The following is a 14032-nucleotide window of genomic DNA, read 5'->3' on the forward strand; positions in this document are numbered from 1 at the left end:
AGATGCACTCATGGGCCATTACATTCCTTCCAGCGCCGTCTTATTTCCAGTCCCTGTTTCTCACTGAGTACACACTGAGCTTGCAGCGAATGTCACCTCGCTTATTCTTTTGGAGTTGATAACCTTCCTTTTTGTTATGTCCCTGTTCTCCAAAGCAGACTACTATTAAAACAGCTTGGGAGAGAAAGAGAGCATTTAAAGCCGCGAAGATAAGGCATCCACTGTTTCTATTTATTTATGAGTTTGTTTCTTCCAGAACATTCTTCTGCTGCCCTTCAAAGCTCCCGGGGCGGCTTGCAAAAGCCGGGAAAACAATATCGAGCGAAACGATAACATAGAACACAGCAGAAGAGTGAAACTCGAGTGGAGTGATTATAAACCACAAGGCAGCGAATAGCTGGCTTTTTGTTGGCCTGTTTCTCTGACTTTTAAACTTTCTGTTGGCAGTGTTGTGTACTTTTTTAAAAACGTTTTATGAGGGGTGGTGGTGGTGGTTAAAAAAGGAAAGCACTTTTGATATTTTAATAAACATTATAATAAGCATTATCAGCCAATAAGTGCTCTGACTGGCAGTGCCTCTACAAGGTATCGGGCAGAGCTGCTTCTAACAGCTCAGCAACCTGAGGTGGTTTCAATCATTTGAGCAAATGGAGAAGCACTCTGTGAATTTTGCCTGGGACCCGGTGCATCTGGATCTTTCCTGCTTGGTTCACTCCAGCACAATGCTTGCCATGAGTATTCCATAGGAAGTTGCTTTATACTCAGTCAAGACCGTCGGACCATCTTCCTTGTTATTGTGTGGACCCACGGATGGGGAACCTGTGGCCTTCTGGATGTTGTTGGACTCCCGCTCCCATCACTCCTGACTATTGGCCATATTGGTTGGGGCTGATGGGAGTTGGAGTCCAACAATATCCAGAGATCCACTGTCTTCCTAGTTCTGTATACCCCAGCTTGGCGGCAGCTCCTCTTGGTTTTAGAGAGCAGCCTTACCCCGCCTGGAGATACCAGAGATTGGACTTGGGACCTTCTTTTTTTACAAAACACCATATTTTTTGCTCTATAAGTCGCTTTATAAGACGCACCAGACCACAAGACGCACCTAGTTTTTGGAGGAGGAAAACAAGAAAAAAATATTCTGAATCCCAGAAGCCAGAACAGCAAGAGGGATCGCTGTGCAGCGAAAGCAGCAATCCCTCTTGCTGTTCTGGCTTTTGGGATAGCTGTGCAGCCTGCATTCATCCCGTAAGATGCACACACATTTCCCCTTACTTTTTAGGAGTGAAAAAGTGAGTCTTATAGAGCAAAAAATACGGTATTTTTTATTGGTTTTACAAACAGAAAATATAAATGAACACAAACAAGATTTGTAAAAAACAAATCTATATAAAGAGATTCTCTGAATCTTGAGACTTCACCCCATCCCCTCCATGGGGTCTCATTTTAAGCATCTACAACTGCATATTCATCCGTACTCCAATTTTTATATCAAACCATATTGTCCATAATATTTTTTACACTACAAGTGAGTCAAAATCCTGCTCTTGTTTCCATCTGTTTACAGTGGTCTCCTAAATAACTTATAATTTTTCCCATTCTTTTATAAAGTTTTTATCCTCTTGGTTTCTGAGTTTTCTAGTCAGTTTTGCCATTTTGGCATAGTCAATCAGCTTGGTTTGCCACTCCTCTCTGGTAGGGACTTTGTCTTCTTTCCAACTCTGGGCCAATAACATCTGTGTGGTTGTTGTTCCATACATGAAGAGTCTTTTCTGCTCCTTTGGTATATCGGTACCTGTAATTCCTAATAAAAAGGCTTCTGGTTTCTTAACAAAAGTTATTTTAATCATTTTTTTCATTTCATTATATATCATCTCCCAGAAAGCTTTTATTACAAGTCCACCACATATGAAAAAGGTACCTTCTTTTTCTTTACATTTCCAGCAGATATTTGAACTTGTCTTAGACATTTTTGCTAACTTAGTAGCAGTCAAATACCACCGGTACATCATTTTCATATAATTTTCTTTAACTGTACAACATGCCGTAAATTTCAAATCTGACTTGCATAACCTTTCCCAATCTGCCATCTGAATATTATGTCCCAAATGTGGGACTTGGGACCTTCTGAATGCAAAGTACATCCTCTCCCACTGATCTACAGCTACTCTTGTTCCCTCATTTCATAGAACCAAAATATTTATCGGCTTAAAATTCAGTAGAGTTCAGTATCTCAAAGCACTTGGGACTAATCTGTACTGGTCAGTTAAAGCGTTATAAATGTGCTGCAAACATGCGACACCAGAAAGCGCTGTAGAGCAATGTAAAATTGTCAATGTAAAATCACATTGAGAGCTAAATAACATTTTTTAAAGCGTTTTTATGATCAGTATAGATCCAGCCTTGGAGCTCAAGGGTCCTGCAGAACTGATTATCAGGGCAGGGATGTACCTCAGAGGCAGGGTCCAAATTTGCATGCAGAAGGTCCCGCATTCAAACTCTGGCATCTCCAGGTAGAGATGGGAAAAGCCCAGTGTGAATAATATTGAACTAGGCCAATGGTCTGACTCATTAGAAGGCAGTTTCCTGGCCGATCAAAGGAAACATTTCTTCACACATGCAATGGGATGGATTGATTTTTGCTTAAGTGATTTAAGTCTTCATTAAATGACCAAGAACAGAAAAGACTTGACAGATCAGTGGGGTGCCCAGGTGGTGTGTGATGCAGCAAGCTTCCTGAAGCTACGCAAACATGGATCTGGTCAGTTTCTGGTGCAAGACGACCAGTGTGCGCTGCAGTGGCGTAGCGTGGGTTGTCAGCACCCGGGGCAAGGCAAGTAATTTGCGCCCCCTAACCCGTGGATTTTAGCACTCGAGTGCGAGCGCGCCCCCCCTGCACCCCCACGCTACGCCACTGCTTCAGGCCCCCCAATAAAACATTTGAGGGGGCCAGTCCCCCAGTTGATGGGCATTGCCAATGTGATCAACTATGCAGAGCGGGGCTTACCTGCCTCCCCCCCCCCCAATATCATACTGTATTCACGTTGGCACCCCTGATGAACTCAGCGGGGCTTACTTCTGCCCCGCAAGCCTTTGCACCTCCGTGTCTCCTTTCCTCTCTATATGTAAGAGGGTGAAGGTCAGGCTGGCAGCGCAAATAAGGGCCCCGCTGCTGAAGGCCTCGCCCGCCATGACCTCCTGGTCCACGGGCAGGGCAAGAAAGTGCCTTTTCCTTGGTGGGGGAGTCTTAAATTTCAAACCATTATTATTATTATTATTATTATTATTATTATTATTATTAAGAATATCTAATGTGCGTGGTTTCTCTACGTCCACCGACGACTCGCCACGTGCGAGGAGGAAGGCGGGCTCCCTTCACCTCCCCGTCCCCTCAAGGGAAAGGGAAAACGACGTGAGGAAAAGCGACGCGGGACAGCGAGCGAGGTTCTCCTCAGAGCCTTTTCCCGCCGCCCCCTCACAAGACAGCCCTGAAGCCGAGCGCGGAGTGAGGGGCGGTCTCGAGGCGGCATGAGGAGCGCTGCGTCAAGGGCGTCCGCGGGCGCAGTGGTGGCTCCTGTCAGGGCACGAGGCAGGCCCAGCGCCTCTCCCCCACCCACCCCGTCCGCCCACCCATATCCCGCTCAGGAGGGGCCGGTGGGCTGGCAAGCGCCTCACAGCAGCAGCACCAGAAAGGGAAAGAAGTCCACCTCCCGCCACCGCCGCCTCTTCATCCCCAGCTGCAACTTCCCTGCCCGGCTCCCCGCCGCCGCCTCCTTCTCTCCCTGCTTTGCAGTAGCAGCCGCCGCCGCCACCGCTCCTCCTCTCCTCCCGGGGACGATGCTCTGGCTCCTCAGCGGCAGCTCCCGAGCCGTGTCCCCGCGACGCCTCCGCTCCCCGGGCTCCCCTTCGCCGCCTGGCTCCTGCTGCACCACCTGGGGGCAGCGCCCATGGCCGGGGCTTCCTCCTTCCCGAGACATGGGGCTCTGCTATAGCCTGCGCCCGAGGCTCTTCGGCGACTCCGGAGGCGGCGAGCGCGCCCCCCCAGATGTTGCGCCCGGTGCGGCCAGCCCCCCCTGCACCCCCCACGCTACGCCACTGGTGCGCTGCCTTGAGTTCCACTGAAAAAAGGCTGGAGATGAATGTACTGAAGTTTAATTTAAAAAGACTGATCTAAGATAGTTCCCCGTTTTATAAAATGTATATTTCCCGGAGCAGCATCCATATTGAGTGCTTACTAAATCTACCCCCACCCCAGCAAATATATATATACAACCAAGAGTGTACTCCAAAACTTTTTGATCACTTAGCTTTTTGTAGTACACAACTATATCTCCTAAGAGATAAGGGAAAGCACTGGGGAAGATAAATGGATTTCTCTTCTGCCTTTTATCTGTGCACACGCAAATAAATTCATTTTGCTTAGCATCCTTGAAAGCCACAAATTCAGAGCTTTCTAGAAGCTTGGTAGTTTATGGAGTGGAACGGTGTTTTTCCAGGACATGGAAAAATAATTTCTGTCGTGCATGGCTGTTAAAACAGGTGTGCGGCACCTTTGGCCCTCCAGATGTTGGTGAACTTTGAGACTCTTGTTGAAGAGCAGGACACTAACATACACCTATTTTTGAGAAGATGTTGGCATGCCTAAAATCTCATTGGGCAGAGGGTTGGATTTGATTCCTAAGTTACTGTTGCCTCTTTCCCCTTGAATAGGGTTTCTCTACCTTTTAATGTGAATGACAGGCCGAAAAGTGAAAAGAGATGCAGTGATGTGAAGCAGGATCTTATTTAGCAAGAGAATCTAATAACAAATGTCATAGTGAAGGTTCAGTGCTAATTAAGTCTTTCAGGGTTTGGGGTTTGTTGTTCAGTGGTATTCTTGAACTGCTTGTGATCATTGCATGGACTTGCTTTTTTAATGCCTGTGCTGACCCAAGTAAAAACATTGCATTCTCTTGGACTGTGGAAAAATACAGATTACCCCCTGCTGACCTAGAGTCCTATGATATGGTCTTATGATGAATAAGCTGCATAGATGTACAGCATTGGAGAGGGGGCCCTTTTGACTCTTGTGTAGGATAGCAATCTACCTTTGTACAATTATGTAATTGAGAATGTGTGAAAGCTGTGTCCTCATCTCTATGGCGTGTCCACTTTCCTGCTCAGTGGGTTTTCTGTGGAAACTCAATGGCGTGTCTTGGATATCCGTTCTTTAGAAACTACAGTCATAAATTAGGTGCACTTTCAAATGTGAATGCTGCTTACTTCTTATGTTAGAGTGTGTAGATACCACCCAAAACCTTTTAAAATACAATGCACAGTCTTATTCCCATTTTCCCTGACTCCCTTTTTCTATTTTAAGAACAAAACAGCATTTCTAAAGCATATTTAAATGTTGAAGAAGCATTTATATCTATAATTTCAGTTCTGTAATGCAAGCCAGTTTTATCCCCATTTTGCAGATGGGAATGATGCATCTGATTGGATAATGATTTGCTTAAGGTGCTGATGGGAGACTTGTGGCTTTCCAGGTGTTGGATTCCAACTCCCATCAGCCCCTGCCAGCATGGTCAATAGTCAGGGATGATGGGAATTGTACTCCAGCAACATTTGGAAGGCTACAGGTTTCCCATCCATCAACTAAGGTGAGATTGAACTGGGGACTGCCAACTTACTGTACATTTTTAGCCACAGTGGCTAAGGAAATGTTGCCACAATCAAAGTGGAACACAATATAGGCATAAATCTAGAGACCATGGTTTCCCATACTTGGGTCTCCAACTGTTTTTGGACTGCAATTCCTATCATCTCTGACCACTGGTCCTGCTAGCTAGGGATGATGGGGGTTGTAGTCCAAAAACAGCTGGACTACTGGACTACTTAAGGCTCCTGTTTGTGAATAGGCCCTGTCCGTAAGAGATACTGTACTGTTGATTGGTTGACATTTTGTAAAAAAAATAATGAAAATATAGATGCTGTTAGAGGTTTGCCTCTGCTAAGGATTCCCAGTAGCTGAACCAATACAGGGCAGCCATCGAATACTAGGCCCCTTCTGTTATCTATAAATGATGGCTCGTATAATCTCTGGCGATCACTCGTAGCCAAGTAAGATTGTCTTCCATAAACATGGTTTTAACAATGAGTCTGTAAGTGACTGTGGAGGCCAATTCTGCATTCACACGTCCTTCCAGTGGGAACATAGGTTTCCGGGCGGGAGTTGATCACAGTGTAGATTTGCCAAGCATGCCTTCCTCTTAGCATGTTTCTCCCTTGCGTCCTGAGTTTGAGTTTCTTCAAAGCCCATGACACCTTTGGTAAAGGCTGTTCTCCAATTGGAGCACTCGCAGGCCAGTGTTTCCCAGTTGTCAGTGTTTATACTACATTTTTTTAGATTTGCCTTGTCTTTAAACCTCTTTTGTTGACCACCAGCATTAAGCTTTCCATTTTTAAGTTCAGAATAGTTGCTTTGGAAGACAATCATCAGGCATCCGTACATGACCAGTCCAACGAAGTTGATATTGAAGAATCATTGCTTCAACACTGGTCATCTTTGCTTCTTCTAGTACACTGATATTAGTTTGCCTGTCTTCCCAAGTGATGTGTAAAAATTTTTGGAGACACCGTTGATGGAATCTTTCAAGGAGTTGGAGATGGCGTTTATAAGTGGTCCATGTTTCACAAGCATATAGTAAGGTTGGTAGTACAATAGCTTTGTAAGTAAGCATTTTGGTTTCCCTGCGAATGTCCCGGTCCTCAAACACTACCTGCAAGCAGTCACTTGTAGTAAGATATGTATGCAGTAAAGTGCTTTGTAGTAGAAATCATGCTAGAATATATATTTTTTAAAGTGTACAGTATAAAGAAAGCTACAGGAGCTTGTATAGCAATGGCATGGGTGTCCAAAGAATGGGACTGTGTTCAGTTCAAACACTTGGCTAGCGTGCTTCAGCCCCTGGCAGGAATTGTGCTTCATCCATCCTCTGTAAATCTTAAAGTGATTCAGTCTGAACATAGATTTCAGATATTTGCTCCCCCTGCTGAACTGTAATATCCTTTTGGGGAATGAAAACTGCCATATTACCAAGGCATTTCTATGTTTATCATATTTTTAATCTCTGGCTTGCTGCCTGTTGTATCGGGGTGCCACTCTCTTCGTTGTGTGAAGGGAAATTAGCTCTCCCTCCAGGAAGAAAACTACAAAGGGGTGGCAGCCATACCTTTAGATAATCCAGCCTTGAACTTCTGGAGCTGGGAAGAGGTAGGAAGGTGATGCCTCAATTCACCCCCAAAACGGAAGATTTCCTCCACTTTCCTCGCTAACTTGTGCTGCACTCCAGAGCCAGCAGAGGGCATAGATTCTCTTCATTTTTTGTTATTATTCCTCTCTTCCCCCCCCCCTTCTAGATAAAGGGAGCTATGATCAAATAATAGAAAATAGGATACAGTCTTACAGCTGTGGAATCTGAGCTACGTGCCGGCCCTCAGTTTTGTGAGGCTTAACTCCAGATGCCCACAGTGTGCTGAACTGATAAATCATGGTTACACCTTTTGTTCCCCCCCCTTCTCAACCACAGCTTAGTTTTTCAGCACATGGGTCCATTTTGAAAATACCACTGCTCGTCAGCCCTGGAATGCATGGATTAGCAAAGAGTCACTCTGAACACGTGCAGAGTGCTTGCTTGTCCCTCTGTAACAACAACCAGGTTCCTGGAATTGGAAGGCAGGAATCCCTTGTGAAAGGGTAGGGCTATTGCATAAGTGAGGGAACTTTTTCTGCATGGGGGCCACATTCCATTCTGGGCAACCTTTTCGGGGCCACGTGCCAGAGGCAGTAGTGGGCAGAGCAGTAAATGTGAATTTTACATTTCTATGGAAGGCTAGTTTTCCCCACCTCCCATTTTGGGAAGCAGGAGGACTAACAGAGTTCTAGGAGACATCCTAGACAGGCAAAAAAAACCCGAAGGAGATTGTTACGAAAGCAGAGTTGGTGAAGGAAGTGACTTGCAGTGCGAGTGTGTCCTGAGGGGAGAGTCTTGAGGCCCATGTAGCGAGAGCCCTTGAGGGCCTCATTTGACCCTCAGGCCTAAGTTCCCCCATTCCTACAGTACTGGGAAGTCTTGAACCCAGAACCTGTTTCAGAAGGGAACTGCTGGCCTGAAGGAACTCACTCTCTCTACATATCCTACCATTTTGCTGCTTGTAGTATTTTAAAATTGTAAACCACCTCAGGTGCCTTGCCAGAAAGTGTATGTATATAAATGCAACCAGCCATTAATTAAATAAAAATAAAGTAAGTTGCCTGCACCACCCCCTGGTCCTGAATCATTCACTGCCAAGTTGATTGGCAGCACTCTAAATGAGAACAGAGAAAAGAGACTCTTGAGAGGAGGAGACTCTTGAGAGTCCCATGGACTGCAAGAAGATCAAACCTCTCCATTCTTAAGGAAATCAGCCCTGAGTGCTCACTGGAAGGACAGATTGTGAAGCTGAGGCTCCAGTACTTTGGCCACCTCATGAGAAGAAAAGACTCCCTGGAAAAGACCCTGATGTTGGGAAAGATGAAGGGCACAAGGAGAAGGGGACGACAGAGGACGAGATGGTTGGATAGTGTTCTCGAAGCTACAAACATGAGCCTGACCAAACTGCAGGAGGCAGTGGAAGACAGGAGTGCCTGGCATGCTCTGGTCCATGGGGTCATGAAGAGTCGGACACGACTAAACAACAACTTTGAATGGTGGATATAATTTGTCTTGGAATTAACTCTGTGGCGAGATGTGGTATCTGCTTTTAAAAGTGGACCAGACCTGTTCATGGAGGGTGGGTTCTGTCACTGGCTATTGGCCGCGATGGCTATATGGAACCTCCACGTTCAGAGACAGAACACCTCTAAATGTCTGTTGCTGGGGAAATGGCAAGGAAGGGCTGGATGAGTCTTTGGTGTGATCCAGCAAGGCTTGCCTTGCATTAGGGTACTTGCTCTCTCTCTCTGCCAGGGCCCTGGTAAATGCCTGAGCTGGCTGTGTCCCTCTTGACTTCTGAGGTTGCACCAGACCTTAATCTCTGGACTTATCTCTAGATAGTAAACATGTATTGCTTCACTTCAAAATGTGTTAAGCCAGCCCTGCTGCGTTTTGGGGGGAAGGGCCTTCCTGCTCCTCTCTGGAGGTGGGGTGCTGGCCGTCCACCCTAAGGCCTTGCCCCGATGGCACACTGCTCTTAGGATTGTACATCATACCGTGTCTACAAAGAAGGACCAGACTGCTCCTGTTTAAAAGCTGGGGAGATGGGGGAAGACATGCCATGCATCCGTAAAGCTACGTAGCTTCCCCCCCGCCCCCGTCGTGAGGAGTTGATTGATTAACTGACTAGCCAGGATATGATCTCACATCCCCTCTTATGGAAGGACAGGAAAATGACTTGGGGCAGTGAAGGTCCCTGACGCATGGGGGAAATTTGCCTGGCTGTAGAAAGGGGGCAACCTTGGTAGATCATTCCTGCCCCTCCAACACTACAATGGGGCAGGCGGGCGGGCTTGTGGCTGTTCAGTACATGTCAACTCTTGCTGCTTGTGTTCAGGGATGGGTTCTCCAGCTCCTAAAAGCGGGCTCCAATCAAGGACGTTGAGGAGATCTGGTGTACGATGCTGCAGCTAAGAAAGCGAGCTGGGAGATACCTGATTTCAAATCTTGCCTCCTCCACTATTTTCTGTGTCTCAGCTCCTTCACCCACACAACCTGTTTCAAAATCTGGAATGGTTCTGCTGTTCCGGGTTGTTGGACAGGCTGTGAATACAGTGTATGTAAAATGCTTTGATCACATGAAAACATACCGTGGAAACACAAAGAATTCTTATTATCTGCTGCTACACAGTTCTGCCTTCCTTTGAAGACTGGCGCTTCTATATTATTTTTTAAAAAGACTCCCTGGGTCCAAGAATAAATCCCTCACACCACATCTCCAGCTTGTGTGTAGCTCCTCCTTCTTGCTCCCACTGGGGATGTGCCAATCCTTGCTGCAACCTTACACACACACACAACACCCCGTGACCTATGCCTTGTGATGAACCTCCTTCAGCCTGTACCAGCGCATAGTTGGCGCATCCGACTGTCCGTACCAGGCTGCCCGCCCCTGGGTTCTCTCTTATGCCAGGCCTCAGATTGCCAGTTTTTTCTGTGCCTGGCTGTGACAGCCCATTGTCTTTCTCTTTCTCCTGCCCACCCCACACTGCCCCTTTAGCTGGCCTGTATGCTATTTTATTGGACTGTACTGGTATCTCTTCTATTCTCTGGCCTTTGAGCTTCCTGTTCTGGGCCAGCCTTTCCCATAAACACCTCCTGTCACTTGGGCTGTGTTCTTCCGCAGGCTTAAGGCATTGAACTGAACTTCAAACACAGGTTCAACATTGGGATGGGGGGCGCTCCTTTTCTCCTTGAAAGGGGAGTTGTGGCTGATCCCCGCCCGCTTTACTTCCCAGCCTTGGGAACTGAAGTGGTCCCGCCCTTAATGCTGCTCTGTGTCCTCAGATGTCACCTGGAAGTGTCATTTCCTTTGCCCTGAAATGGAAGAAACTTCCCATTTTTGGAAGTGATAGAGCCATTGAAGTGAATGCACGCGACTAACTTCGACGCCTTTATTTCAGCGAGTCTGCTCTGAGTAGGGCTAGCACAGCCTGGCGCAGCTGTGTCCTCTATTCTAGGCCAGGGTTTGCCAAACTTGGGTCTCCCGCTGTTGTTGTTTCCCCCGGACTACAGTTCCCATCATCCCTGACCACTGGTCTCCTAGCTAGGGATGATGGGAGTTGTAGTCCAACAACCGGTAGCGACACAAGTTTGGGAAACCCCTTTCTAGGCGTCCCTTCTTCATCTTTTTGCCCTGTTCATTTGTGTGTGTGTGAGAGAGAGACCACCGGCCCCGATCTCCAAGGACCCTCCCGCTCGTCCTCCTCTCTCTTGCGTCTCCCAAGCCTGTCTTTCTGCCTATAGGCGTAACCAGGATTATTGTTGGGTGGGGGGCAGGCCTTTTGTTAAGGGGGGGCAGAACCTCAGTTTGTTATACATTGTTTATTGATTCGGGGGCAGCTGCCCCCCTGCCCCTCCTTGGCTACGCCCGTGTTTCTGCCCCTGCCTCGAGAGAGGGTCTCCTTCCCGGTTGGGCTGGCGGCCTCTTTCCCCAGCCCTCGACTTTTCTCTCCTTGCTCCGTCCCTTTCGCCCCCTGTGTGCGCTTCCGTCTCCCCTTTCCCGCCCTTCTCTCAGTCTCCGCCGCCTGCCCCCGAAAAACCCCCTCCGGGGCGGGGGTCTCTCCCGACTGCTCTGCCGGTCCACCCAGGAGGGGCTGGCCCGCCTGCTCGCTGCTTCTGCTCCTCCTCCGCCCCTTGGCCGGCTTAGCGGGCGGGCGGCCTTCCCTTTTCCCTTCTCCCTCCTCCTGCCGTGGAAGAGGCGGAGCTGCCTGGGCAGCCTGGCCCAGCCGAGCGAAAGTCTCTCCAGCCTGGCTGCTGCTGCTGCTGCTTGTTGCTGCCGCCGGCTCTCGCTTCCCGCCCCGTTCGTCCGCCCCGTCGGGGCCAGCGCCGCGCCCGATGAATGGAGTCGCCTTTTGCCTGGTTGGGATCCCGCCGCCGCCGCCGCCAAGGAGTCCCGAGGTGAGCCCGCGCCGGGGCAAGGAAAGTGGGTCTGGCGGGGTATGTGTGTTTGTGTGTGGGGTGTTTGTGCATCTGCGCTGAGTAAACTGGGCTGGCGGCCCTGGGTCGAACTGGGCAGGCTTGCAGAGAAGCTGACCCGGAGCGGAGAGAAGGATTATGCTGGGTGGGCTTGGAGGATCTTGGGTTAGGGAGACTCTTAATCCCAGGGCTGTGGCTTCGAAAAAGATTTCTGCATTGCTGGGGGTTGGACTAGATGACCCTGGTGGTCTCTTCCAATTCCACAATTCTGTGATCCCAGGGAGAATTTACTGGGAGGAAGGAGAGAGAGGTTATACAGTGGTACCTCGGGTTACATACGCTTCAGGTTACAGACTCCGCTAACCCAGAAATAGTGCTTCAGGTTAAGAACTTTGCTTCAGGATGAGAACAGCTAAAGTGGTGCTTCAGGTTAAGAACAGTTTCAGGTTAAGTACGGACCTCTGGAACAAATTAAGTACTTAACCCGAGGTACCACTGTAGTGGGCAAGTCCTGGAAGCTCATACTGGATGAACGGGGGGGGGATGAAGAAGGGTGTGTGTTCATGGTGAAGGGTGGACCTGCTTTGAGTGCAGAAGGTTCTGGGTTCAGTCTCTTGGCATTTCCAGGTAGGGCTGGGAATGTCCTGTCATCCTTGCCCCACTCAAGGTGATTCAACTGTGGGAATGTGAACATATGCAAAGTGGGGATTCTAATCTGTGGTAGTGCCTGTGAATTTGGAACCCAACGTGGTTTAGTGTTTTGTTTTTGAATTCTGGAGTAAAACAGCTGTAGCTCAGTGGCAGCACGAGGAAGGTGTGCCAGGTCCAATTCCTGGCATCTTTAGGTAAAGCTGTGAAGGTCCTCTGCCTGCAACCTTGGCAAGCCCTAGCTAACAGGACCAGTGGTCAGGGATGATGGGAGTTGTAGTCCCAAACATCTGGAGGGCTGAGTTTGCCTATGCCTGGTGTAGACAATACTGAGTTAGTCTGTCTCAGTATAAGGCATGTGATGTAGGCATGGTGCTGGCATGGAAAATGGGAGGTGGGGCAGAATGTCTTGTTTCAGTATGTTCTCTGGTACCCCCGCCTTTGTCCTTTGGATGGAGTTAATAGCTGGGTAGGGGTGTGTGGCCTTGATGCTTGTGGCTTTTTATGGTTCAGGGATAGGCTTTGGGGGGGGGGGAATCTGAAGCTTGCTGGTATGCTAGCATCAAAGACTCTTGCTGATTCAGGAAAACAGGAAGGAAAATAGCTACTTGGGAGGTGAGTTTGGCTACTGGCTGAGATCGGTGGGATCAAAGAGGGTGTGGATCATGTGGCTGCTCAGTGCGCTCAGCAGGAACCTGGGGTGCTTTTCAGGTGGGTCCTTACTTGTGGAATATCCATGGTTCATTTGCTTGCATTCAAGAAGGGGATCCACATGTCTCTGTCATCCTTTGGCAATGCTAATTGCTGCAGGGGTGGATGTTCCGTAGAGCTATTTCCCCATCTTTTGAGGTGTTTATGGTTTTGACATGGGCACTTGTTGGGGATTGCCCCATATTGCAGTGTAACAGCGCCCCTCCTCAAATCCAGTAGATCTGCCTCTGAGCTTTCCTGATTCATTTTGTTTCAGTTCTCCATTCTTGCCAGGTATGCTTCTCCATCACCTTTCTCCATGCTAGCTTTTTGAATGTAAACCCCCCCCCCCATTTCACATTTAATAAGTGTCTGATCATGGCAGTGTTGGGCACTGTGCCACTTTAGACCACAGGTGGGTGATTTGTATTTTTTTAATACTCCCCACTGTAAAATGCATATACGTACAACTTCCCTAGAAAACCTGCAAGGGGAGAGGCTCTAGGCTTCCTGAGATTCCTTCTTTCTTTAACTTGCATAGAAGCTTTTAAAAACCAAACAATTCAGGGGATCAAATGCATGATCCCTCACTTACTGCACAAAGCGCTAGAGTCTATGCCACAAGCCCATTCCCTCCTCAGTCTTCTGCCCATATGGGCCAGGCCCAAGGCAAGGCATTTTAAGGGCACATGCTGAAAGTTAACTGCATGTTCTGACCAGGAAGCTCTGTTTGCCTGTCTTGCGATATGAGGGACCTGGTTGCCATTACGTGCATTCCTTCTGCACATGTTCTTTGATTATTTCTGCACATTATCCATGGTTAAGTCCTGGCTTTGGAAAGAGCTTCTGCTTTGAGGTCATCTTGGCCTTGGGAGCCATTGCAAAGGTGTTGCTTGCTTAAACATTTCCCCTTGCTCCCGGAAAATCCCAGTGGATGCTCTTTTAAAAAACAGGTGTTCCCCTACCTCATCCCAAACGTGCAATTTGCTTTTAAAACTTCCCGTGCTGTTGATGTAGCAATCTTTCCCATCATATATTTGCATGAA

The 14032-nt window shown here is 48.1% G+C and overlaps 1 protein-coding gene across 2 annotated transcripts in view; it reads left to right on the forward strand.

The window, feature by feature from the left end:
* ARHGAP23 (Rho GTPase activating protein 23) overlaps window positions 1–14032 on the forward strand; it is a 181211-nt gene that overhangs the window by 23003 nt on the left and 144176 nt on the right. The window contains exon 1 of one of the 2 annotated variants that reach the window (XM_053362006.1): window positions 11098–11630. The exons of the other annotated variant lie outside the window; for it this stretch is intronic. Coding sequence (XP_053217981.1) covers window positions 11568–11630 — 63 coding nt within the window. The 5' untranslated portion in view covers window positions 11098–11567. Of the gene's footprint in view, window positions 1–11097; window positions 11631–14032 lie in introns of those variants that run through there. 2 annotated transcript variants of the gene reach the window in all.

The sequence above is a fragment of the Podarcis raffonei genome, chromosome 13 (genome assembly GCF_027172205.1).
Source record: "Podarcis raffonei isolate rPodRaf1 chromosome 13, rPodRaf1.pri, whole genome shotgun sequence".
NCBI classification, from domain to species: domain Eukaryota; kingdom Metazoa; phylum Chordata; class Lepidosauria; order Squamata; family Lacertidae; genus Podarcis; species Podarcis raffonei.